Source organism: Orbicella faveolata, unplaced genomic scaffold (genome assembly GCF_042242905.1).
Source record: "Orbicella faveolata isolate gen_17 unplaced genomic scaffold, um_ofav_v1 contig_25, whole genome shotgun sequence".
In the NCBI taxonomy this organism is placed as follows: domain Eukaryota; kingdom Metazoa; phylum Cnidaria; class Anthozoa; order Scleractinia; family Merulinidae; genus Orbicella; species Orbicella faveolata.
This window is the reverse complement of record NW_028301553.1, coordinates 31,728,416-31,747,500: the sequence shown is the minus strand read 5'-3', so window position 1 is coordinate 31,747,500 and position 19,085 is coordinate 31,728,416. Positions and strand designations below refer to the sequence as shown.

Sequence of the window (19,085 nt, the reverse complement as noted above, 5' to 3'; positions counted from 1 at the left end):
ATTACCCTCGACCCGCCACACTCGACCTTCAACATGTAACCCTCGATCGTCGACCCTCAACAAAAAGATAGACTCCACATGATCGCGTCATCTGTGTCGATACTTTTATAACAATTGGCCAATTAGCACGTGATAGAGTTAAAAGTTATTGTCAAAAAGGAAAAAATTCATATATATTCCATGTTGCCGCTCGTCTTTTCAGTAGTAGATCATACCAATGACATGAAAATGTTTTAACAGCAAAAGAAAAAAGTGGCACACGAGACGATTGCGGAGTGTGTCACCGATGCTCTGACCACATTTTGAGTTTCTCAGACAATGGTTAATCATAACCAAAACCTGTTTTGTTTCTGCTTGTTTGGTGAGTTTGCAAAAGTTTTTGAAAAGAAGGTCTGACGCGTACAATTAGCTTATTTGCATAGTGCAGCTCGTGGACTTTCAAGTCCGAGTCGGTGTTTTCAATTGTCAACAAATCTTGACAAAGATTTCTTTCGTTATCTTTTGTGCTGAGATGCTGCAACAAATTTCACGAACGCAAAAAAGGCTACTAACGTTGTGTGTTTCTTCAACATAAACATAGCGAAGTTTTACACTGCGAAAATGAAAATAGACAAGGAGTTTTGATAACTCGATCAACAAAATCGAAATCGTTATTCGAAGTTGATTAAAGAAAGCGTCAACGTAACTTTGCTGATTATTTCTGCTTTATTGGCATATTTTCAGCTTAGCTTTTAATATGTTCTCAAACATTTATCAATCTTAAACATATTCAAAAACTACAGAGTTACTGTTTGAGTTCGATGTACGCTTTCTCACGAAAGTGCGGCGGAAGTACAATTTGTCATGTTTACTGACTGTACAAAACAAGCATCAGCGGGCGCTCTCATTCATCGACAACAGAGAATTTACTGAATTTTTACACGAATAAAACTGAGCAGTATCTACGTACGTAAAGTTATTGGGCCTTGATGAAACATCAAGCGTTGCTTACAATTCAGGCGAAACTCAAACTAGCAATTATTTTGTTTTACTTTTCGGTCGCGATAGACTGGCAAATTTCTCGCAGGCGTGTGGCAAGAGGAGCTAGGAAACTATGTAGTCCTGAAGCTCCGCTATATCTAAATATATCCAACTAGTTTTTTGCTGCGTAATGGACAGCTGTTAATCTTCAACATCTGTGAAATTTAAAGTGGAGTAATGTACAGCTCGTGTAAAAGAAACATCCGTTGGAACACAACTTGGTCAGCGATATATATCTAAGCTTAAAGCGGAACATACCTAAATTCGACACTGTCTTACTGCACTCAAACTGCAGCAGCTTACGACGAAAATACTTAAGCAAAATCCCAACAGACGTAAACGCGCTGAGTTGTGGGCCAAAAACATGAAAAATTTCGGGAATTTCGGACGCCATTCCCCCCCGCGCGACATCCGCAAAAATCCTCGCAGCATGTACGCGCGTGTGCCGCAGGCGATGGCGCAATTTGTTCTAAAAATAGAATTATTGTCCCATATCATGGGGACAACCCCAATACTAGAAATGGATCGCGCTTACGGTCTCCGTGCCCGATTAACCTGTTTTCTATTTCTTAAATACCTATTTTGAAATGATTGTTTTCCTACTAAAATAATAATAAAATAATAAATAACAATAATCCGATTAGACATTTGCAAAAAGCAAGGCTAGCAGTTGTAATGATTGTTAAACGAAAAACAAAGATGATGGATATACTTACAGGTATTCCAAGTTCTCCAAAGAGGAGAAGATATCCTGTGGTAAATTCTGAATGTTATTTCTTCTCAGGTCTCTGTGGTAGACGGAGAACAAGTTGAAAATACATAGTATTAATAAAAAGATAAAAACGTATTTTCATGTGGAGCAAGTTCACGGTTGTCATATCAACGGGAAAAGGCCTTGATACATCGAAAGAGGATTTTATCAACAACCACCCAGCCCCCCCCCCCCCCCCCCCCCCCAAGCCCTCTTCCTCTTGAACAGTTATCGGGGATGAAGGGAATGGGAGGATGATTTCATTCATCTCTCGCCGATACATTTGATATGTCGGGAGTCTCCCCACATCATTTGATATTACAATTAGTCCATCACTGCTGAGGTGGTTGTATGGCTCACTTAAGGGGAACAAACGAAACTTGTATATTCTTAATCTTTGACTATTGCGCATCATAAAAATGCATGATAGCGAGGATAGAACGGTAGCTTTCACTTTGTAAATCGAATTTTAAATTTACCCCCAATACCCTCCCTTTGGTCGTCATCTTGGAATTCGAAATGTTATTTTCTTATATGTTTCTTTTCTTAAAGGTAGACGTTATTTTGCTTGGTCCTACATTTGTAATAATTAGTATCTTGGTTATTATTTCAGTATTGTCTGTAGTTGTTTAAGCTGTGATGACGTCATAAATTACAGCACAATAGCCACCGTTTTGTTTTCTAGTTTATGTATTCAACCTCTATTTCAACCATCTGAAATGACTAAATTACCAATAAGGTGCTTCACATCACAGTACTAGAAAAAAACCTTTTTCTACGTTTAGTTAAGTAAGCACAATACGTCATTAACCAATATACCCTAACTCAACGTAGATACTTCAGTCTAGAGCTGGTTCGAGTACAGAAACGCCAGGCTCGTATAACGCCCTTTGTCAATGCTGTCACTTGCATTTGGATCTGTAACTTCTCAAAGTCATAAGCTTAAACACGGTAAATCAGGACCGCGACAGTGCTTGAATATCTGATTGGTTTAGCAGATATTTCTACGATTTTAGTTTTCTTTTTTTCCTTAGTTTTAGTTCCGATGGAGAAGTTATATTTCTGTTTAAGCACCCTTTCAAACACCTTAAAATTTCTCAAAAATACTCTGCTATTAGCGTCATATTTCGACTGTCTTCGCTGTGGTGACGACTCCTGTCCAGATTGCTGCTTGATAATTTGCTCTTGTAACGCGACGTCATAGAGATGACTGCCTCTGGCTAAACTTTCTCGCCTCTGGTGCAGTGAACTTCATAGCGCAGCGCATCGATAATCTGGTACCCCTTCTCGTATAGCTGTCACATGAGTGCCTCCTTCAGTACGTATACTGTTCGTTCCTTCCCAATTCTCGCCAGAGCTCGGACGTACCTTTCACTATATTGGAGAGAATTAGAAGCTGAACTGCTTACCAGAGAGTATCAGCCTGTGATGGTGTGTACGCTAATTAGGACTTTCATGAAGTAGAGCTTGTCAACTCCTTGGTCAAGTTACTTCTCCAAGCTGTTAATAACTAAATAACATTCTGGTCTTTCATAGCATTCTGGTCTTTCCACCTCTTTCATTCTTCATGTAGCACATTCCAAGGTTTTGGCTTTGAGCAAGCAGTAGGACAAAGATATCGGTGTCGGAGTGGATGACGAATCTGCCTCCCACGTACCAAGCATGGAGAACCATACTCATATCAGCCTCTTTATGATTACACCCTATCTCAGGAATTAGTTCGCATATGGCTGCGTCTTAGTCTCTAACACTGATCTTCGGTTGTCACGTACATGATCCGGTCACTGAGCTTGCCTCAGAATTCTTGTTTCTTCCACTGTGACACGAGGGAATTGGCAATGTCAGGCTTGTTTGTGGTGACACTGAAAAGCTTGTTCATTGACTTCGCAGTATGGGCAGGAAGTATGTTCTTGTACTGTTCACCGTCAGAGGTAGACACTCTTTAAAATCTTTCGACATTCTTGATTGATACCTCGCGATACATGTCCAACACTTCGTCCACGTTCCTGTTTCCTGTTGCCGGTGTTCATTACCAACTCAAACACTCTCTTAGTCACCACATGAGACATACCTCCAGAGGGCCGGGATATTCAACTTCTGCAAGACCACCATTCCAGGTATACTGAAAATACTGGTGCGTTCTCTAGGTATTTCTCGGTGACTGTAATGCGTCATTCTAGCTGTTGGGAGAGTTTTGCCTCTGTCGGGAGGCTTTGCGCTGTTGTTTTTCGCGGAAGTCCACAAGGATCGGCAAGAGACCGACAAGTGCCATCAGAGCAAATACATCACGATCCATACGAGAAGGAAGTACTACATCCTAGTCGCGAACCTTATGCACAGCCTACAGATCCTTAAAAGACTTCAGCTTGGCTTTCTTCGATGGATCTAAGTAAACTGAAGCGGGATTAGATGAGCAACGGTCGTTACAAAGTCATTCACTGCCTTCTTTACCTCGCTCTTGTTTACCAGATTAAATATTTATTCTATTCCACACGATTTTACAAACCAAACTTTTAAACGGTGGCCTGACAGTCCAAGTGTCCTCGATATTCGAAAATACCCAAGAAGTTCCGATCCGTACCGCACACGCCGAGGATTAGAATTTAACTTATTTTTATGAACGAAAACTAATATATGAAAAATGTACGATGGCAAGTCTAACAAAAGGATTACGTAATGCCTAAAGGTATTGGTAAACACTAACGAATGCAATTGTCCCGTGTTCATTACGTAATGCCCAAAGGTATTGGTAAACACTAACGAATGCAACTGTCCCGTGTTCAGCTCTTGGCCTGCAATAAGTCATTACTTACTTCTGTTTTCGCTTTGATACCTCGGTGATAACATCCTTGAGCTGATCCACTAGCTTTCCTACAGCTTTGATCTCTTCTTCGATGCGTGCTGGAGCCAACTACTCCTTATGGATGTAGGTCTGTGATGAAGTAATAGCCCAATACCCGTAAAGTCTGCATACGAGCCAAGTGGCCCATCAGGCCGGAGCTTATCCCGGTTTCTGTAGCATGAAGCGACTAGGAGTATTTCTTCTACCCCCTGGATGGGATGCTAGTCCATCGCAGGGTTACCCCCATTTATACACCTGGGTGGAGAGAGGCACTGTGAGAGTAAAGTGTCTTGCCCAAGAACACAACACAATGTCCCCGGCCAGGGCTCGAACCCGGACCGCTCGATCCGGAGACGAGCGCACTAACCATGAGGCCACCGCACCTCCCAACCAGCCAACTACTCCTCATGGATGTAGGTCTGTGATGAAGTAATAGCCCAATACTCGTGACGAAGCTCTCCTGGGCTAACCTAGAACCCTAACAACCACATACAATGTATTCATCCACCATTGATCAGATCATGGTGCAGAGGAAATACGTTTGCACTTTCGTTTGTGAGACCGCATGTTTGTGAACTGGGGCTGGATGAAGGAAACAGGCTAATATTTTTAAGGGCTTTGTTTCAACAGACTTGCAATTTATATAAATATTTTATCTACTTGCCCTCTTTTCATGAAATAATTTTGAGAACCGTACCCCACAATGTTTTTGCAATGATTATAAGTGTAAAATGATCATATTGTGACCAATAATCAGGCGTTTTGAAGTCATTAATGACGTCATGTGCTGATAATTCAAGCACTAGAACAAATGGACATCTTGTTTGTTATTCGGATACGTTTAAAATTTACATTCGAAACACTATTCGCTCACATTAAAGGAATACAAACCACTTTTAAGCGCTCCCCAAACATCCAAGATGGCGGCAAAAAAAGGTATGCATAGCAAAATTTAAAATTCGATTTAAATGTGAAAGCTACCGTTCTTTCCTTGCTATCATACATTTTTGTGATGCTTGAAAGCCGAAGATTAAGATAAGACATGTTTCGGCTGTTCCCCTCAAGTGAGCCATAAACCCAAATTTTCGGCTCTCAGCTGATGGACTAAATAGCAACCGCGGTGGTTTTGACCGGCATGCAAAGCAAGATTACGCCTTCTTTACAAAAATCTTTGGTAACATTGCAGAACTAGTACCCATTTACATTCTAGTATCAGTTTTTAATACTTCACTATCAATTTAGACTATATCAGTTATAAGATTTGCAAATCTACTACAGCGGAGAAAACATTTTCTCTTAAATTATATACATGTATCAAAAAAAGTTTAGAGTTTCATCCGTTTAACCCACCCCCGTCCTCTGAACCACCTTTGAGTTATGAGTTTGCTCAACCAATGGATTAAAACGAACTCACTTTACTGGCCTCAACACTGTTTCGTAATTTAGTAATTTATTTCAGAAACCTACAGCCACTTCGGTTCAACTAAACGGAGGTGGCTATAACGGAGGGTCACGGGGCACAAATTGTGACATCATACTGTAGCAAGAGAAGATCAAGCTAAGAGAGTGAACCGATCATATATGCCTTGTACCTTAAGTTATTTTGAAACATGGTACATGTACGACTGTACCCAGTTCTTCCGCGGATGTTTCTCGCGCGTTGCGTGGATGTTTTCGTGGAAGAATTGGTTATGTTTCGCTTCGTTTCAAAGCCAAGGAAAACATGGAACATGCAGTGCAAGGATGGGTAACCCGAAAACACTGACCCCCGGTTCGCGGACCCCCACAATAGACCGGGTTCGCGGACTAACCTACGGACCGAACCATGGACTACCCCTACGGACCCCCTCTACGGACCACCCTAAAATAGTGTAAAAATAATAAATAAAGATTTCTCTTATCGGTTGTCTAATAGATTCAGACTCGTGTCGGTGATTTTTCGAGTGTTACACTGTGCAAATGTAACAGAATTGGGTTTTTACCACCCCACCCCCTCCCTAAAAGCTGTTTTCAGCTTGAGGAGATGCCGATGGTAAGAAGGAAAGTTGTTACCTTCCATTCGTGGCTCAATCTGGCTATGGAAGATATATTTTTAGGCCGTTTATTCTTGTCTGTATCTGTTATTCCGCTAAGTAAATTGTGAGGCCTGGAACTAATTCACGAACCCACGGGAGGATGGGCTGAACAAAATGGCAGAGGGGAAAGAACACAAATTTCGAGGCTTCGCGGAGGCTTCCCCGTACGCGTCTTTCGTATACTTTATGGCCACAGCAAAGAAAATGGCAATGTGTAATTATATAAATTGCACCCGAGGCTGAATCCAGGTCTGCCCATTTGCACAATGTAACGTTCGAAATTTCGCCGATATGAGTAATCTAGTAGACAACCTGTAGCTGAAATATTTATTTATTATTTCTATTATATTTTGGGGGCTGGTCTGTAGAGGGGGTCCGTAGCGGGAGTCCGTGGACCGGTCCATAGGTAGTCCACGGACCCGGTCCGTAGCGGGGGTCCGCGGACCGGGGGTCAGTGTTTTCGGGTTACCCGTGCAAGGATGCCTTCCTTGATATTTTAATATCAAAGAACCAAAGAAGCTTCGGTCCTCGCCAAGTTTAATAAATTTCGAAACTTTAATCGGAGGACAGATTTGCCCGTCCAAACAATAAAAAAACTGAATAAACGGTGAAGAAATGAGCAACCAAACGAGTGCAAAGCAAACGAAGGCCGAAAACAACGCAACCAAACAATCAGATGGTCGAAAATGCAGACAGACGCTCCCGCCTAAACAACAAGATGGACTTAAAGCAACAAGGAGAACAACATCAAGGACAACGTCGATTGGAAACGACTTCATGTTGAACCTAGGAATTACGCAATAATTTAGATTCAGTTTGTCTATCACTCTCGGAGATATCCAAAATATATTAGGGTATCTAAAAGACAGTAATGCTGCGGCACATTCTGTTGATAGTGACATATTTTACGGAATGATTCATCTATCTGCGCGTTTTAAGACTTACATTAACCTTTATTTCTTAAAGTAGTGTCAATTCGTGGTGTGTAACTTAAAATCTGTCCTTGTATGCATAAAATTCATGCACGATGACGCATCGATGGCGAGGTCTGATCAGGGATCGAGACAAAAAAGCGTGTAGTGATCTGAAATACCAGAGCGCGAAAATCGAGAGATGCGGAAATTGTAGTAGCAGAAATCTAACTTATAAATTCTATACTGGGACGCACTAAATGTCTCTAGAATGTTGACAGACTGTGTCGAGGACGCGTCCGTTGCGATGCGTGAAAATGCTAAAGCTTTAGCTTGAATTCACGTTGGGATGAAAAGGAATAGATCGCAGCACATATGAAATTAGCGTGTTCTACGGTTTTCGTTTGTTTTGATTATTCTACAAGCTTTAGTAACGACGATTTCTCTTCATTTAAGAATTCGACCAAGGAGGCGAGACTACACTAGTACACTGGACAAAACTGTTCTGGATCGACGTTTTACAACGAAACAGTGACACGACTAATTTTGTGATTTTCTTAAACTTTACTAAATACCACACATCGAAACTTAATTTAATGTGAATCACGCAAGAAAGGCTTTCGTTACACCTTGTCCGAATTTGGTAGCTGAGTCACAAAAGTATGCTAAATCACGCGATTTCAGAGAAAAAAAGAGTCACATGTGGAGTGTTGTTTTGCGAAGAAACTCTTTACGAGCTGGTGGATCTATTTGTCAAGATTTTGACAAGAAAGCATCAGAAAGACCTACAACTTACTTGGCCACTGAAATACGATCTGATATTCTTTGAATTCCTTAAACTGTTGTTGCCTCTAGGTCGGTTGTCCACCTGTTTTAAAGATGGCTGCCTCTAACTCGCGCTTCCTAGAAGCCACAATTACACAAAATACTGCTGTGTTAAAGCGTTATCGGTCAAGAACTTCAGACACTGCTATTTTTACTTATAGGAAAGTTTCCGGACCTCTTTCTGGGATCATCCGCCAGGAGCTTGCCATTTTCTCGCATTTTCTTGCATAACAGCTTGAAATTTTGTTTGGTTTGCCTTGTGGCCCTTCAGTGGTAGCACTACAACATGAATCTTCGATTCTGTAAACCGCTGATGTTTTACAGGATCATGACCGCTGTTTAGATGGATCATCGCTCCTTCCTCTTGCCATTTCGTCGGCGAATTCATGAAAAAAATATACACAAACACGTAACGATGTTCTTCGCACAACAAAACTAGTCTAACTCTGCGATGTTGATGTAAACCATGACTATTCGCGCAATTTTCTGTACTTTTGTGATTCACTCCGCCAATTTAGATACACTATAACGCCAGTCTTCATCGCGTGATCCCATGTGTGGAATTGAATAAGGTTTAAGACAATCAAAAAAATGATTTGCATCGCTTTTTTTGTTTTAATTTTTTGTGATAAAACGTTGATCCAGAATAGTTTTGTCCAGCGTACTAAGTTTAAAATTAAGATGTCACAATTCATCGGCCATACTACATTAAGAACAAAAACAAGAGTTGTGAAAGTCAAGCACGATCTCCTTCAAAGCGTTTTACAGGTAAATCAGAGGAAAACATTACCACTAATCTTTCTCACTGAAATCCACGCGGAAAAAAGACAGCGGCACGACGGTGTTGCATGCTTGTGTTGTTCGTGGCGCAATGCACTCTGGTAAAAAGTTGTGTAGTGCACTCTGGTTAAATGCAATGCATTCTGGTAAAACGTGATGAATTCGAGAATTCGTACCCCCTTCTATATATTCTTCTTAAATCCTGATTATGTGGCTGCTCGCTCGCTCCGCTCGCTCCGCAGCAAATATGTAAGACAGCATCCAAAGCCAATTTTTTTTTTAAATTACCCGTCGTATTTCATGTTATCTAGAATACGCAGAATGTGGTCATTTAACATTGTTGTTGTAGACAGCTATTTTACTCGTTGCTATCATAGTTAATAGAGGGGAACGGTTATGAAACTAGACAAAGTTCTTTGTTGTATGATTTTGTTGTGTTTTTTAGCCTTGACCGTGCTCAAAACACATCAGTTGTTTACTACTGACCAAGCAACTAACCAATAGAAACGTCTTGGTTACGTAACTCATGCAAAGTGTATGAGCGCAAAACAAAAGATTGTGCCCGGTCGTGGACTTTCCAGCATAAATCTTGGCATGTTTGTTTACTCCTTTGATGTTCGCTACGCTTCGTAATCAGTTCCCTATATTAACTATGTTGCTGTTCCCACTGTGATTTGCTTATGAGACTCCCTGAAACCAAATGAACGGCAAAAGAATGAACAGCCAAACGAGCACACAAAGACGGCTGAGAGTGCAAACAAAAAAGGTCGATGAATCGTCTATTGAAAATCAAAACATGTAAAATGAGGGTATGAGGTCTCTATGCAGGATTGACTCTCTTATCTTGATCTTCTCTCGACCGTTGCTGCATAAACGTTTATCTAAATCATATCTTATTTTAGTCTTAATTTACACGGATTTTCTGTATAGTAGACGGACAAAAAGTGTGACATTTTACTGTAGTGAAATAAAACTGTGTTTTTATCTCGCCAATAAGTGGAAAGCAATGATCTTGATGTAATATGTTTATAAAAGGAATAGACCAAAGGCCTTGCAATTACTTTCTTTAATGGATAAACATATAAATTGGTCTCATCTATCCGGATACATGTATTTCCTTCATAACACTGTGCACTGCTGTTTTCAGTCTTGATCTCTACATAATGTAAAAAAAAAACTTACCGATAAACGACCGATAACGATAATCAAAAAGCAATGTTTGTAATGTTAAAATCAACTTCGGCATGTTTGTTCTCAAATGTGTGTTTCTCTTTGCTCTATAACTAAAGAGCTGGAGTTGACAGGGTCTGTGTCATAGTTCGAACAAATACTTAATTATCACTAATAATTACGTTCACATAAATTAAAGAAAAAAGAACTGCAAACAAGCTTACAACCACCAAAGCATTGATAGATTGGAAAATAATCCCGGGGGTAGCTCTTCAATGTTGTTCGATGCCAGATACATAAAATAAGGGAGAATGTTTGGTTAATAAGTAGATTTAGCCAACACTAAAAACGAAGTTGCTGAGCCGGATTGTTGATAGCCCGATGAAGCTAACCCAGGATAAGCAAGAAATTTGACTTAAGTTGTGTAACTCTTGCTGTAAGGTTTTCTGTACATTGTTTTGCCTTCTGTTTGAACTTGAATAATTTCAACATACACAAAAAAAGCAGTGAAAAACACTTTCTACCAGAAAAATTTATACTTCAGTTAACTTTTAATCCTGGGTTAGCGTTAAGCGGCTTCCGACAAACCCAGCCCTCTTTGCAACAAGTAAAACTAACATGAGCTCGCGGTGCAATCGAAAACCAGCACTTGATCAGCGGTCAACTAAAAAAAACACGTGCTTTCGATAAGCTCTAAACATGAACCTGCAATATGGTCACGTGATCCCGGTCAGCGGATACTTTGTTTTGACATTTGTCACTTGACCATAACATGAATGTCCAATCAAAAATGTACATTGTAAACCAATCTGTATGTATAAATATAATCAGTCTTTGTGTGTGTGCTTTGGGGGCTCTTGCATGTGTTTTTCTTATTTTCTCTTCTTATTTGACCCAAATAAATAATTGCCTGAAGAGAAAGGTTTTAAGGTAATTCAAGGTGTAGCTACTGTCAAGCTAGTAGATGTTAAGAAAATCACGAGTTTAACACGTCTGTCAAGTTAAGAGAAGAAAACAGCAATTTCATGGCATTATAGGACGAAAATAAGCTTAGCACCAAAACGAGGCTACGCCATGTGCGAGTCTAAGAAATGCCTCCCAAGAGGGAGGCAAAGGGCTTTTGAGCTCTTATTTAAAGTAAATCGCATCCAAGACGCGCCGGAGGCTCCTGGTGCCGTTGGACCGGTGAGGGTGAGACACTGCAGAGACTCTGCTCCCATTAATTCTACCCCATGAGTCGGGTAGGGGGAGCAGAGAACGAGGAGCATTTTACTCGAATTATTTTTCAATTTGTTTTTCTTTAGATAAACATATTAAAACGCACGTTTTAACTTGTATCCATATCAGATGAATATATCTGGCACTAAAAACTTGATTTAAACAAACCCAGAAAAAAAAATATATTACCCTCGACCCTTGACAAAAAGATAGACTCCAAATGATCGCGTCATCTGTGTCGGTACTTTTATAACAATTGGCCGCTTAGCACGTGATAGAGTTAAAAATTATTGTAAAAAAAAAAAGGTAAAAATCCATATATCATGTCCATGTTGCCGCTCGTCTTTTCAGTAGTAGATCATACCAATGACGTGAAAATGTTTTAACAGCAAAAGAAAAAATTGCACACGAGGCGATTGCCGAGTGTGTCACCAATGCTCTGACCACATTTTGATGTTATCTATAACGGAAAGTATAAACTGCTTTCTTTTTCTTAAATAACTATTTTGAAATGATTGTTTTCATACTAAAATAATAATAAAATAATAAATAATACTAATCCGAGTAGATATTTGCAAAAAAGCAAGGCTAGCAGTTGTAATGATTGTTATACAAAAAAGAAAAGATGATCGATATACTTACAGGCCTCTTAAATTCTCCAAAGCGGAGAAGATATCCTCTGGTAAATTCTGAATGTGATTTCCTCTCAGTCTTCTGGGATAGACGGAGAACAAGTTGGAAATACATAGTATTACTAATGAGATAAAGAACGTATTTTCATGCCGAGCAAGTATACGACTGTCTAATCAACGGCAAAAAGCCTTGAAATATCAAAAGAAGATTTTATTAACCACCACCCACCCCCCGTCTCCCTTGAACAGTTATCGGGGATGAAGGGAATGGGAGGATGATTTCATTCATCTCTCGCCGATACATTTGATATGTCGTGATTCTTCTCACATCATTTGACATTACAGTAGCAACCGCCTTGGTTTCAGTTGACCTGCATGCAAAGCAAGATTTCGCCTTTTTCACAAAAGTCTTCGGCAACATTGCAGAACTAGTACCCTTTTACATTCTAGTATCAGTTTGGGATACTTCACTATCAATTTAGACTATATTAATTGTAAGATTTGCAAATCTACCAAAGCGGAGGAAACATTTTCTCTTAAATTATATATATGTATTCAAAAAAGTTTAGAGTTCAATCCGTTTAACCTACCCCCCTCTCTTGAACCACCTTTGAGTTATGAGTTTGCTTAACCAATGGATTAAAACGAACTCACTTTACTGGCCTCAACACTGTTTCGTAATTTAGTAATTTATTTGAGAAGCCTACAGCCACTTCGGTTCAACTAAAGGGAGGTGGCTATAACAGAAGGTCACGGGGCACAAATTGTGACATCATACTGTAGCAAGAGAAGATCAAGGTAAGAGAGTGTATCTATTATATATGCCTTATACCTAAAGTTATTTTGAAACATGGCACATATACGACTGTACCCAGTTCTTCCGCAGATGTTTCTCGCGCGTTGCGTGGATGTTTTCATGGAGGCTTTGGTTATGTTTCGCTTCCTTTCAAAGCTAAGGAAAACATGGAACAGTGCAAGGATGCCTTGTTTGATATTTTAATATCAAAGAACCAAAGGAGCTTCGGTCCTCGCCAAGTTTAAATACATTTCGAAACTTTAATCGGAAGACGGATTTCCCTGTCCAAAAAATAAAAAAACTGAATAAACGGTAAAGAATTGAGCAACCAAACGAGTGCAAAGCGAACGAAAGGCCGAAAACAACGCAACCAAACAATCAGATGTGTCGAAAGTGCAGACAGACCCTCCCCGCCTAAACAGCAAAAGGGACTTTGAGCAACAACGAGAACAACGTCAAGAACAACGTCGATTGAAAACGACCTCATGTTCAACCTAGGAATTACGCAATATTTAGATTCAGTTTCTCTATATCACTCTCAGAGATATCCAAAATATAATATGTAAGACAGCGTCAAATGCCTATTGTTTTTTTTAATTGCCCGTCGTATTTCACGTTCTCTAGAATACGCAGAATGTTGTCATTTCACTTTGTTGTTGTAGACAGCTATTGTACTCGTTGCTATCCTAGTTAATGGAGGGGAATGGTTATGAAACTCGACAAAGTTCTTTGTTGTATGATTTTATGTTCTTTTTTGGCCTTGACCGTGCTCAAACCACAACAGTTGTTTATTACTGACCGAGGAACTAACCAATAGAAACGTTTTAGTAACGTAACTCATGTGAAGTGTATGAGCGCAAAACAAACGATTGTACCCGGTCGTGGACATTCCAGCATAAATCTTGGCATCTTTGTTTACTCCTTTGATGTTTGCCGGGTTTCGTAACCAGTTTCCTGTATTAACTATGTTGCCATTGCCACTGCGGTTTTCTTATGAAACTCCCTGAAACCAAATGAACGGCAAAGGAATAAACAGCCAAACGAGCACAAAAAGACGGCTGAGAGCGCAAACAAAAAATGTGCATGAATCGTGTATTGAAAATTAAAACATATAAAATGAGAGATTTCCTTGGGTATGAGGTCTCTATGCAAGATTGACTCTCTTATCTTGATCTTCTCTGGACTGTTGCTGCATAAACGTTTATCTAACTCATATGTTATTTCAATCTTAATTTACACGGATTTTCTGTATAGTCGACGGATAAAAAGTGTGAGATTTTACTGTAGTGAATAAGGTCGCATTTTTATCTCGCCAATAAGTGGAAAGCAATGATCTTGATATAATATGTTTATAAAAGGAATAGATCAAAGTCCTTGAAATTCTTTTCTTTAATGGATAAACATATATTGGTCTCATCTATCCAGATACATGAATCTCCCTCATAACACTGTGCACTGCTGTTTTCAGTCTTGATCTCTACATAATGTAAAAACAAAACTTACCGATAAACGACCGATAACGATAATTAAAAAGCAATATTTGTAATGTTGAAATCAATTTCGCTATCTTTTTCTCAAATGTGTGTTTGTTTGTTTTTTTTTGCTCGACAACCGGAGAGTTGGAGTTGAGAGGGTCATTGTCATAGTTCGGACAAATACTTAATTATTACTAATAACTTCGTTCATATAAATTAAAGAAAAAAGAACTGTTAACAAGCTTACAAGGACAAAAGCATTGATAGATTGGAAAATAATCCAAAAAATTTGACTTAAGTTGTGTAACTCTTGCTGTGACGTTTTCTGTATATCGTTTTACCTTCTGTTTTGAATTTGAATAATCTCAACATACACAAAAGAAGCAGGGAAAAACACTGTCTACAAGAAAAATTTATACTTTAGTTCACTTTTAATCCTAGGTTAGCGTTAACCGGCTTCCGAACAACCCAGCCCTCTTGACAACAAGTAAAACGAACATGAGCCCGCAGGGCAATCGAAAACCAGCACTTGATCAGTGGTGAAGTTAAAAAAGCCCGCGTGTTTTCGATAAGCTCTAAACTTGAGCCTGCGATATGGTCACGTTATAACGGTCAGCGGATACTTTTTTTTGACGTGTGTCAATTGACCATAACATGAATGTTCAATCAAAAATGTACACTGTAAACCAATCTGTATGTATAAATATAATTAGTCTTTGCGTTTGTGCTTTGTGTGCTATTGCGTGTCTTTTTCTGATTTTCTCTTCTTATTTGATCTAATTAAATAATTGCTTTAAATCACTAAGGGTGGCTGCCAAGTCTTATTAGTCCATTAAGGTTATTTTGGGTAGCCATGTACTCTTTTTATTTTAACTTATTTTTGTTCATTTAATCAATAGCTAGCTGAGTACAAATAAAGTTGTTGTTAGTTCCCATAGTGTCATCGTCCGGGTGAGGGTAGTTCTTAAAAGAACTGTTGTTGGTGACTGACTTTCGACAACCTGAGTGGAAGTCATCTTCAGAGTCAAGTGAATAGTGTTTGTCAGTCGATGATGTTACGAATCTGGCCCGTTGAACGTGAACGTTGAACCAGACTTCTAACTCTGACTAACTCTTCTAACTCTGTGAAGATGACACCCGCTCAGGTTGTCGAAACGTCAGTCACCAACAACAGTTCTTTTAAGAACTACTCTCACCCGGACGACCACGCTATCTAAACAACTCATACTCCTGGGTTCAAACCATTTACAAAGTTGTTGCTGTTAAACCAAGGCTGCATGTCTCGGTCGTCTTATTAACGGAGCCCCGGAGGCCCGGGAGGCAGCCAAGCGGAGCCTCATAGTCATAGAAACCCGTGAACCGCTTTTCTCATAGTGAAAATTGCTAGCGGTATTGCTCGTGGGCACGTACGTACGACGACGACGTCGCGCAACCATGTTGACATTTCACGGATCGACAATAAGGGCCGTCACCAACCTCTTTTAATTCTGACGTCACCCATAGGCTAATTAGAACTAACTGCAGTTAACTGCGTGGTGTGACCGCAAAGTCGACCGAAAGCACTAACTACAGTTAGGTATGACGTCACGTAACTTGAGACTTACTTAAGTGAAACTTTAGTTACGTCGTAGATGTGACCGCAGCCATTGATAAGGTTAGTAATCGCTTTTTGTTCCAATGCACTTTTTTTTTCCTCTTTAAAAAAGTAGAAAATCATATTGACTGGGTAACTGAGTATCATTAAAAGTACATTTTGTTAGTTTTGTGTTCAGCTAACTTAGTTCCTAAGGGTAATCTTTGTTTGCCATATTTGCAATAAGCATAGGCCAATAACTTCATATTGAGTATACGAACATCGATTCTGAACAAAGTACCAAAAGAAAAGGTAGGCTTAAAACCCCGAAAAAAATGGAAACTGAAGTACTAACTTGTGAGACAATTTCAGATAGTGCAGAGTGTAATTTACAGCTCTGATACAGTAATCACATAGGTCCTCAGCCATGCCGTTCTCTCCCTTGGTAGTCAACTAAGCCTTTTCTCCTTTGCAAAATATGAGCGGACAAAAAATTGATAAGTCATAATCTTGGCAGTGTGTGTGTTTCATGTTTGTGCTTTCTTTCAAGGCCCAAAGATAACGTACAATTACCGCTTGTGAAGACGGTTTTAAATTTATCGTGGTATTTTATGTTGAGTTTCGTTCATTTTGTAGCAAATGTGACAATTTTACTTTTGACGCCAACGTTTGTAATTTGATACTTTTGTTTTCCTCGCCAATGTATGCAACAAGATACCTTTGTGAAAGTGAAGAATGATCATCGCCGTAAATTTTCCAATCTAAGCAATCAAAAAAGTCAGGGCTTCAACGGGATTCGAATCCGTGACCTCCGCGATACCGGTGCGATGCTCTACCAACTGAGCTATGAAGCCACACATTGGGAGCAAGGTCAATTAATTGAGTTCATATCTTCCCGTGAGGAGTGACATGATGTGAAGTATATATATGAAATAATTCATATTTGAACTGCAGTTGTAGATGAAAGTGAAGAAGTATCATCGCAGTAAATTTTCCAATTTAAGCTTAAATTGGAAAATTTACTGCGATGATCATTCTTCAATTTTATCTACAACTGCAGTTCAAATATGAATTATTTCATATATATACTTCACAAGATACCTTTGTTTCCACGGAAATATAAGAAAGATGTCTATTTTTTTAACTCATTGCTGGAGATAAATGGAATATAAAAGTTAAATATCTGCTGACAAGTCGAAGAGGAACGATTTTGTTTTATTGAAAACGCAAATTTTCATTTCACCGATAAACAACAAGAACTAATCTAATCATCAAATAGTCACGTCCAGTCACAGAATAGTGCGTTCTTATTCTGTTGCCAGCTTTGGTGTTAACAATAAAACCACGTCAAACTAATACACAATGCTATTGAGTAATACAACTGAGACAACTGAGGAGCGTTTCAACGAGTATTGAGGGAAGAGATCTTTACTTGATCGAAGTTATATCCCACATCAGTGAGCGAGTCACCTCATCGACTGATAAAATTAATTGGCGGTTTCAGTAAGTGCCGCGGAGTCTGCCGCAATGATAACAAGTTTCGTTTGTCACAAATTTACTAGTTTTACATGTAACTAACGCGGGAAAGTTTCGGCCGAATATGAGCTTTTGGCTCTCTTTGATAGAAGAGGAAACAAACAAGCTGCTAAGAAGAAGCAATATGTTTCCATTCTTTATTTGAACCCTGGTAAACACACAACAGACGACATTTCCTAAATCGAGCTATGGAAGATTCCGGAACGAAGTCAGAGTAGCGTTCTTTGCAACAAAAAAGGAGAACTGACGTTACCTGAAATATAGCTGCTATCCCTGGTCAAAACGGGAGTGTGATATCACTCATTACAAAAAATAAAATAAGCGTGCATCTGAACTTGAGAACGGAGTTTATCACACAAGCAATGCTAGAACGCATGCGTCTTACATGTTATGTTCTACCAAAAGGAAAAGAACCCAACGTTCGTGGGTAGTCCCGTGTGAAATGTATCTTTCACCTTACATATAGTCGACTTTGACGCTAACTAATCTGCGCATGCGTTTAGAGCAAATTACTTTTTTTGTTAAGAGAATAACACCACGAGGATAGCATGAGATTTGCAAAACCATATATATATATTTTTGTCATGTTAAAGGAAGTAACTTAAGCATGACACGTTTTACGTAATGCACACGGGCACCTATAGCTACCCCACCCAGCCTTCCTTCCCGCAAGGCCAATTAATTAATTGAAATTAATTAATTAAACAAACATTAAAGTCTACACCTTATTGTGTTAGTGTCTTAGCGAACAGCAGCTCCGTAACCCATCCCAATAGTGCACTCTGCACTAAAAATGGGGCAATTACAGAGAATGAATGAGCTTACTAGTGCTTTTTAGAAAGCCAATATCTCTCTAAAATTCTACTCCAGAATTCTTTTGGAGGTTTCACCAATTACTAAGTTCCATAAGTTCTGTAAATTCTTCAAGTCAATGTTACATAGCATGGTGCTTTCTCTACGCAAAGTAGTAAACTTTATCGGTTCTCGTAGCGCCACGGGACGCATAAGGCCTTAAGCAGCTTACTAGCAAAGCCAAATGTAAGCAATGACGCGTCAACATTGATTCTGCTGTCTCTTATACATAGTATCAATCTATAAATGTTGGTTTCTTAATAACACTGGTTCCCTACAGCTGGAAATAAGGACTATGCATAGCAGATAATAAATTTGATAAGAGGAAAATGAAGAGAAACGTACAAGCTAAGTAATTGAGATGGTCCGGCGAATGTCTTTGCAGGAAGACGACGAATAGCGTTGTGAGATAAATCTCCGCAAACCAAGAAGGAAAAAAGATCTAGTTTAGATGTATGTTTTTTCGAAAAACCCTAAAAACTTGATTTTGTATATTCAGAAAAATATTATCAATACTGTCAAATGGATTAAAAATACCCTCGTTTAACGACGCTTGAATACATGTTAACCCTAGCCGCCTCGTGATCCCTCGTTTATCCTCCTCTTCCCAAACGACCAACCCCCTTTCC

General features: G+C 39.3%; 1 protein-coding gene across 1 annotated transcript in view; it reads right to left on the bottom strand.

The window, feature by feature from the left end:
* LOC149109912 (uncharacterized) overlaps window positions 1-3,946 on the bottom strand; it is a 21,330-nt gene extending 17,384 nt beyond the window's left edge. The window contains exons 1-2 of the mRNA XM_089294676.1: window positions 3,843-3,946; window positions 1,737-1,808 (exon numbers count right to left, since the gene is read on the bottom strand). Of these exons, the coding sequence (XP_089150802.1) occupies window positions 1,737-1,808; window positions 3,843-3,946 (176 nt within the window). The remainder of the gene's footprint in view (window positions 1-1,736; window positions 1,809-3,842) is intronic.
* Window positions 3,947-19,085: the final 15,139 nt, after the last annotated feature.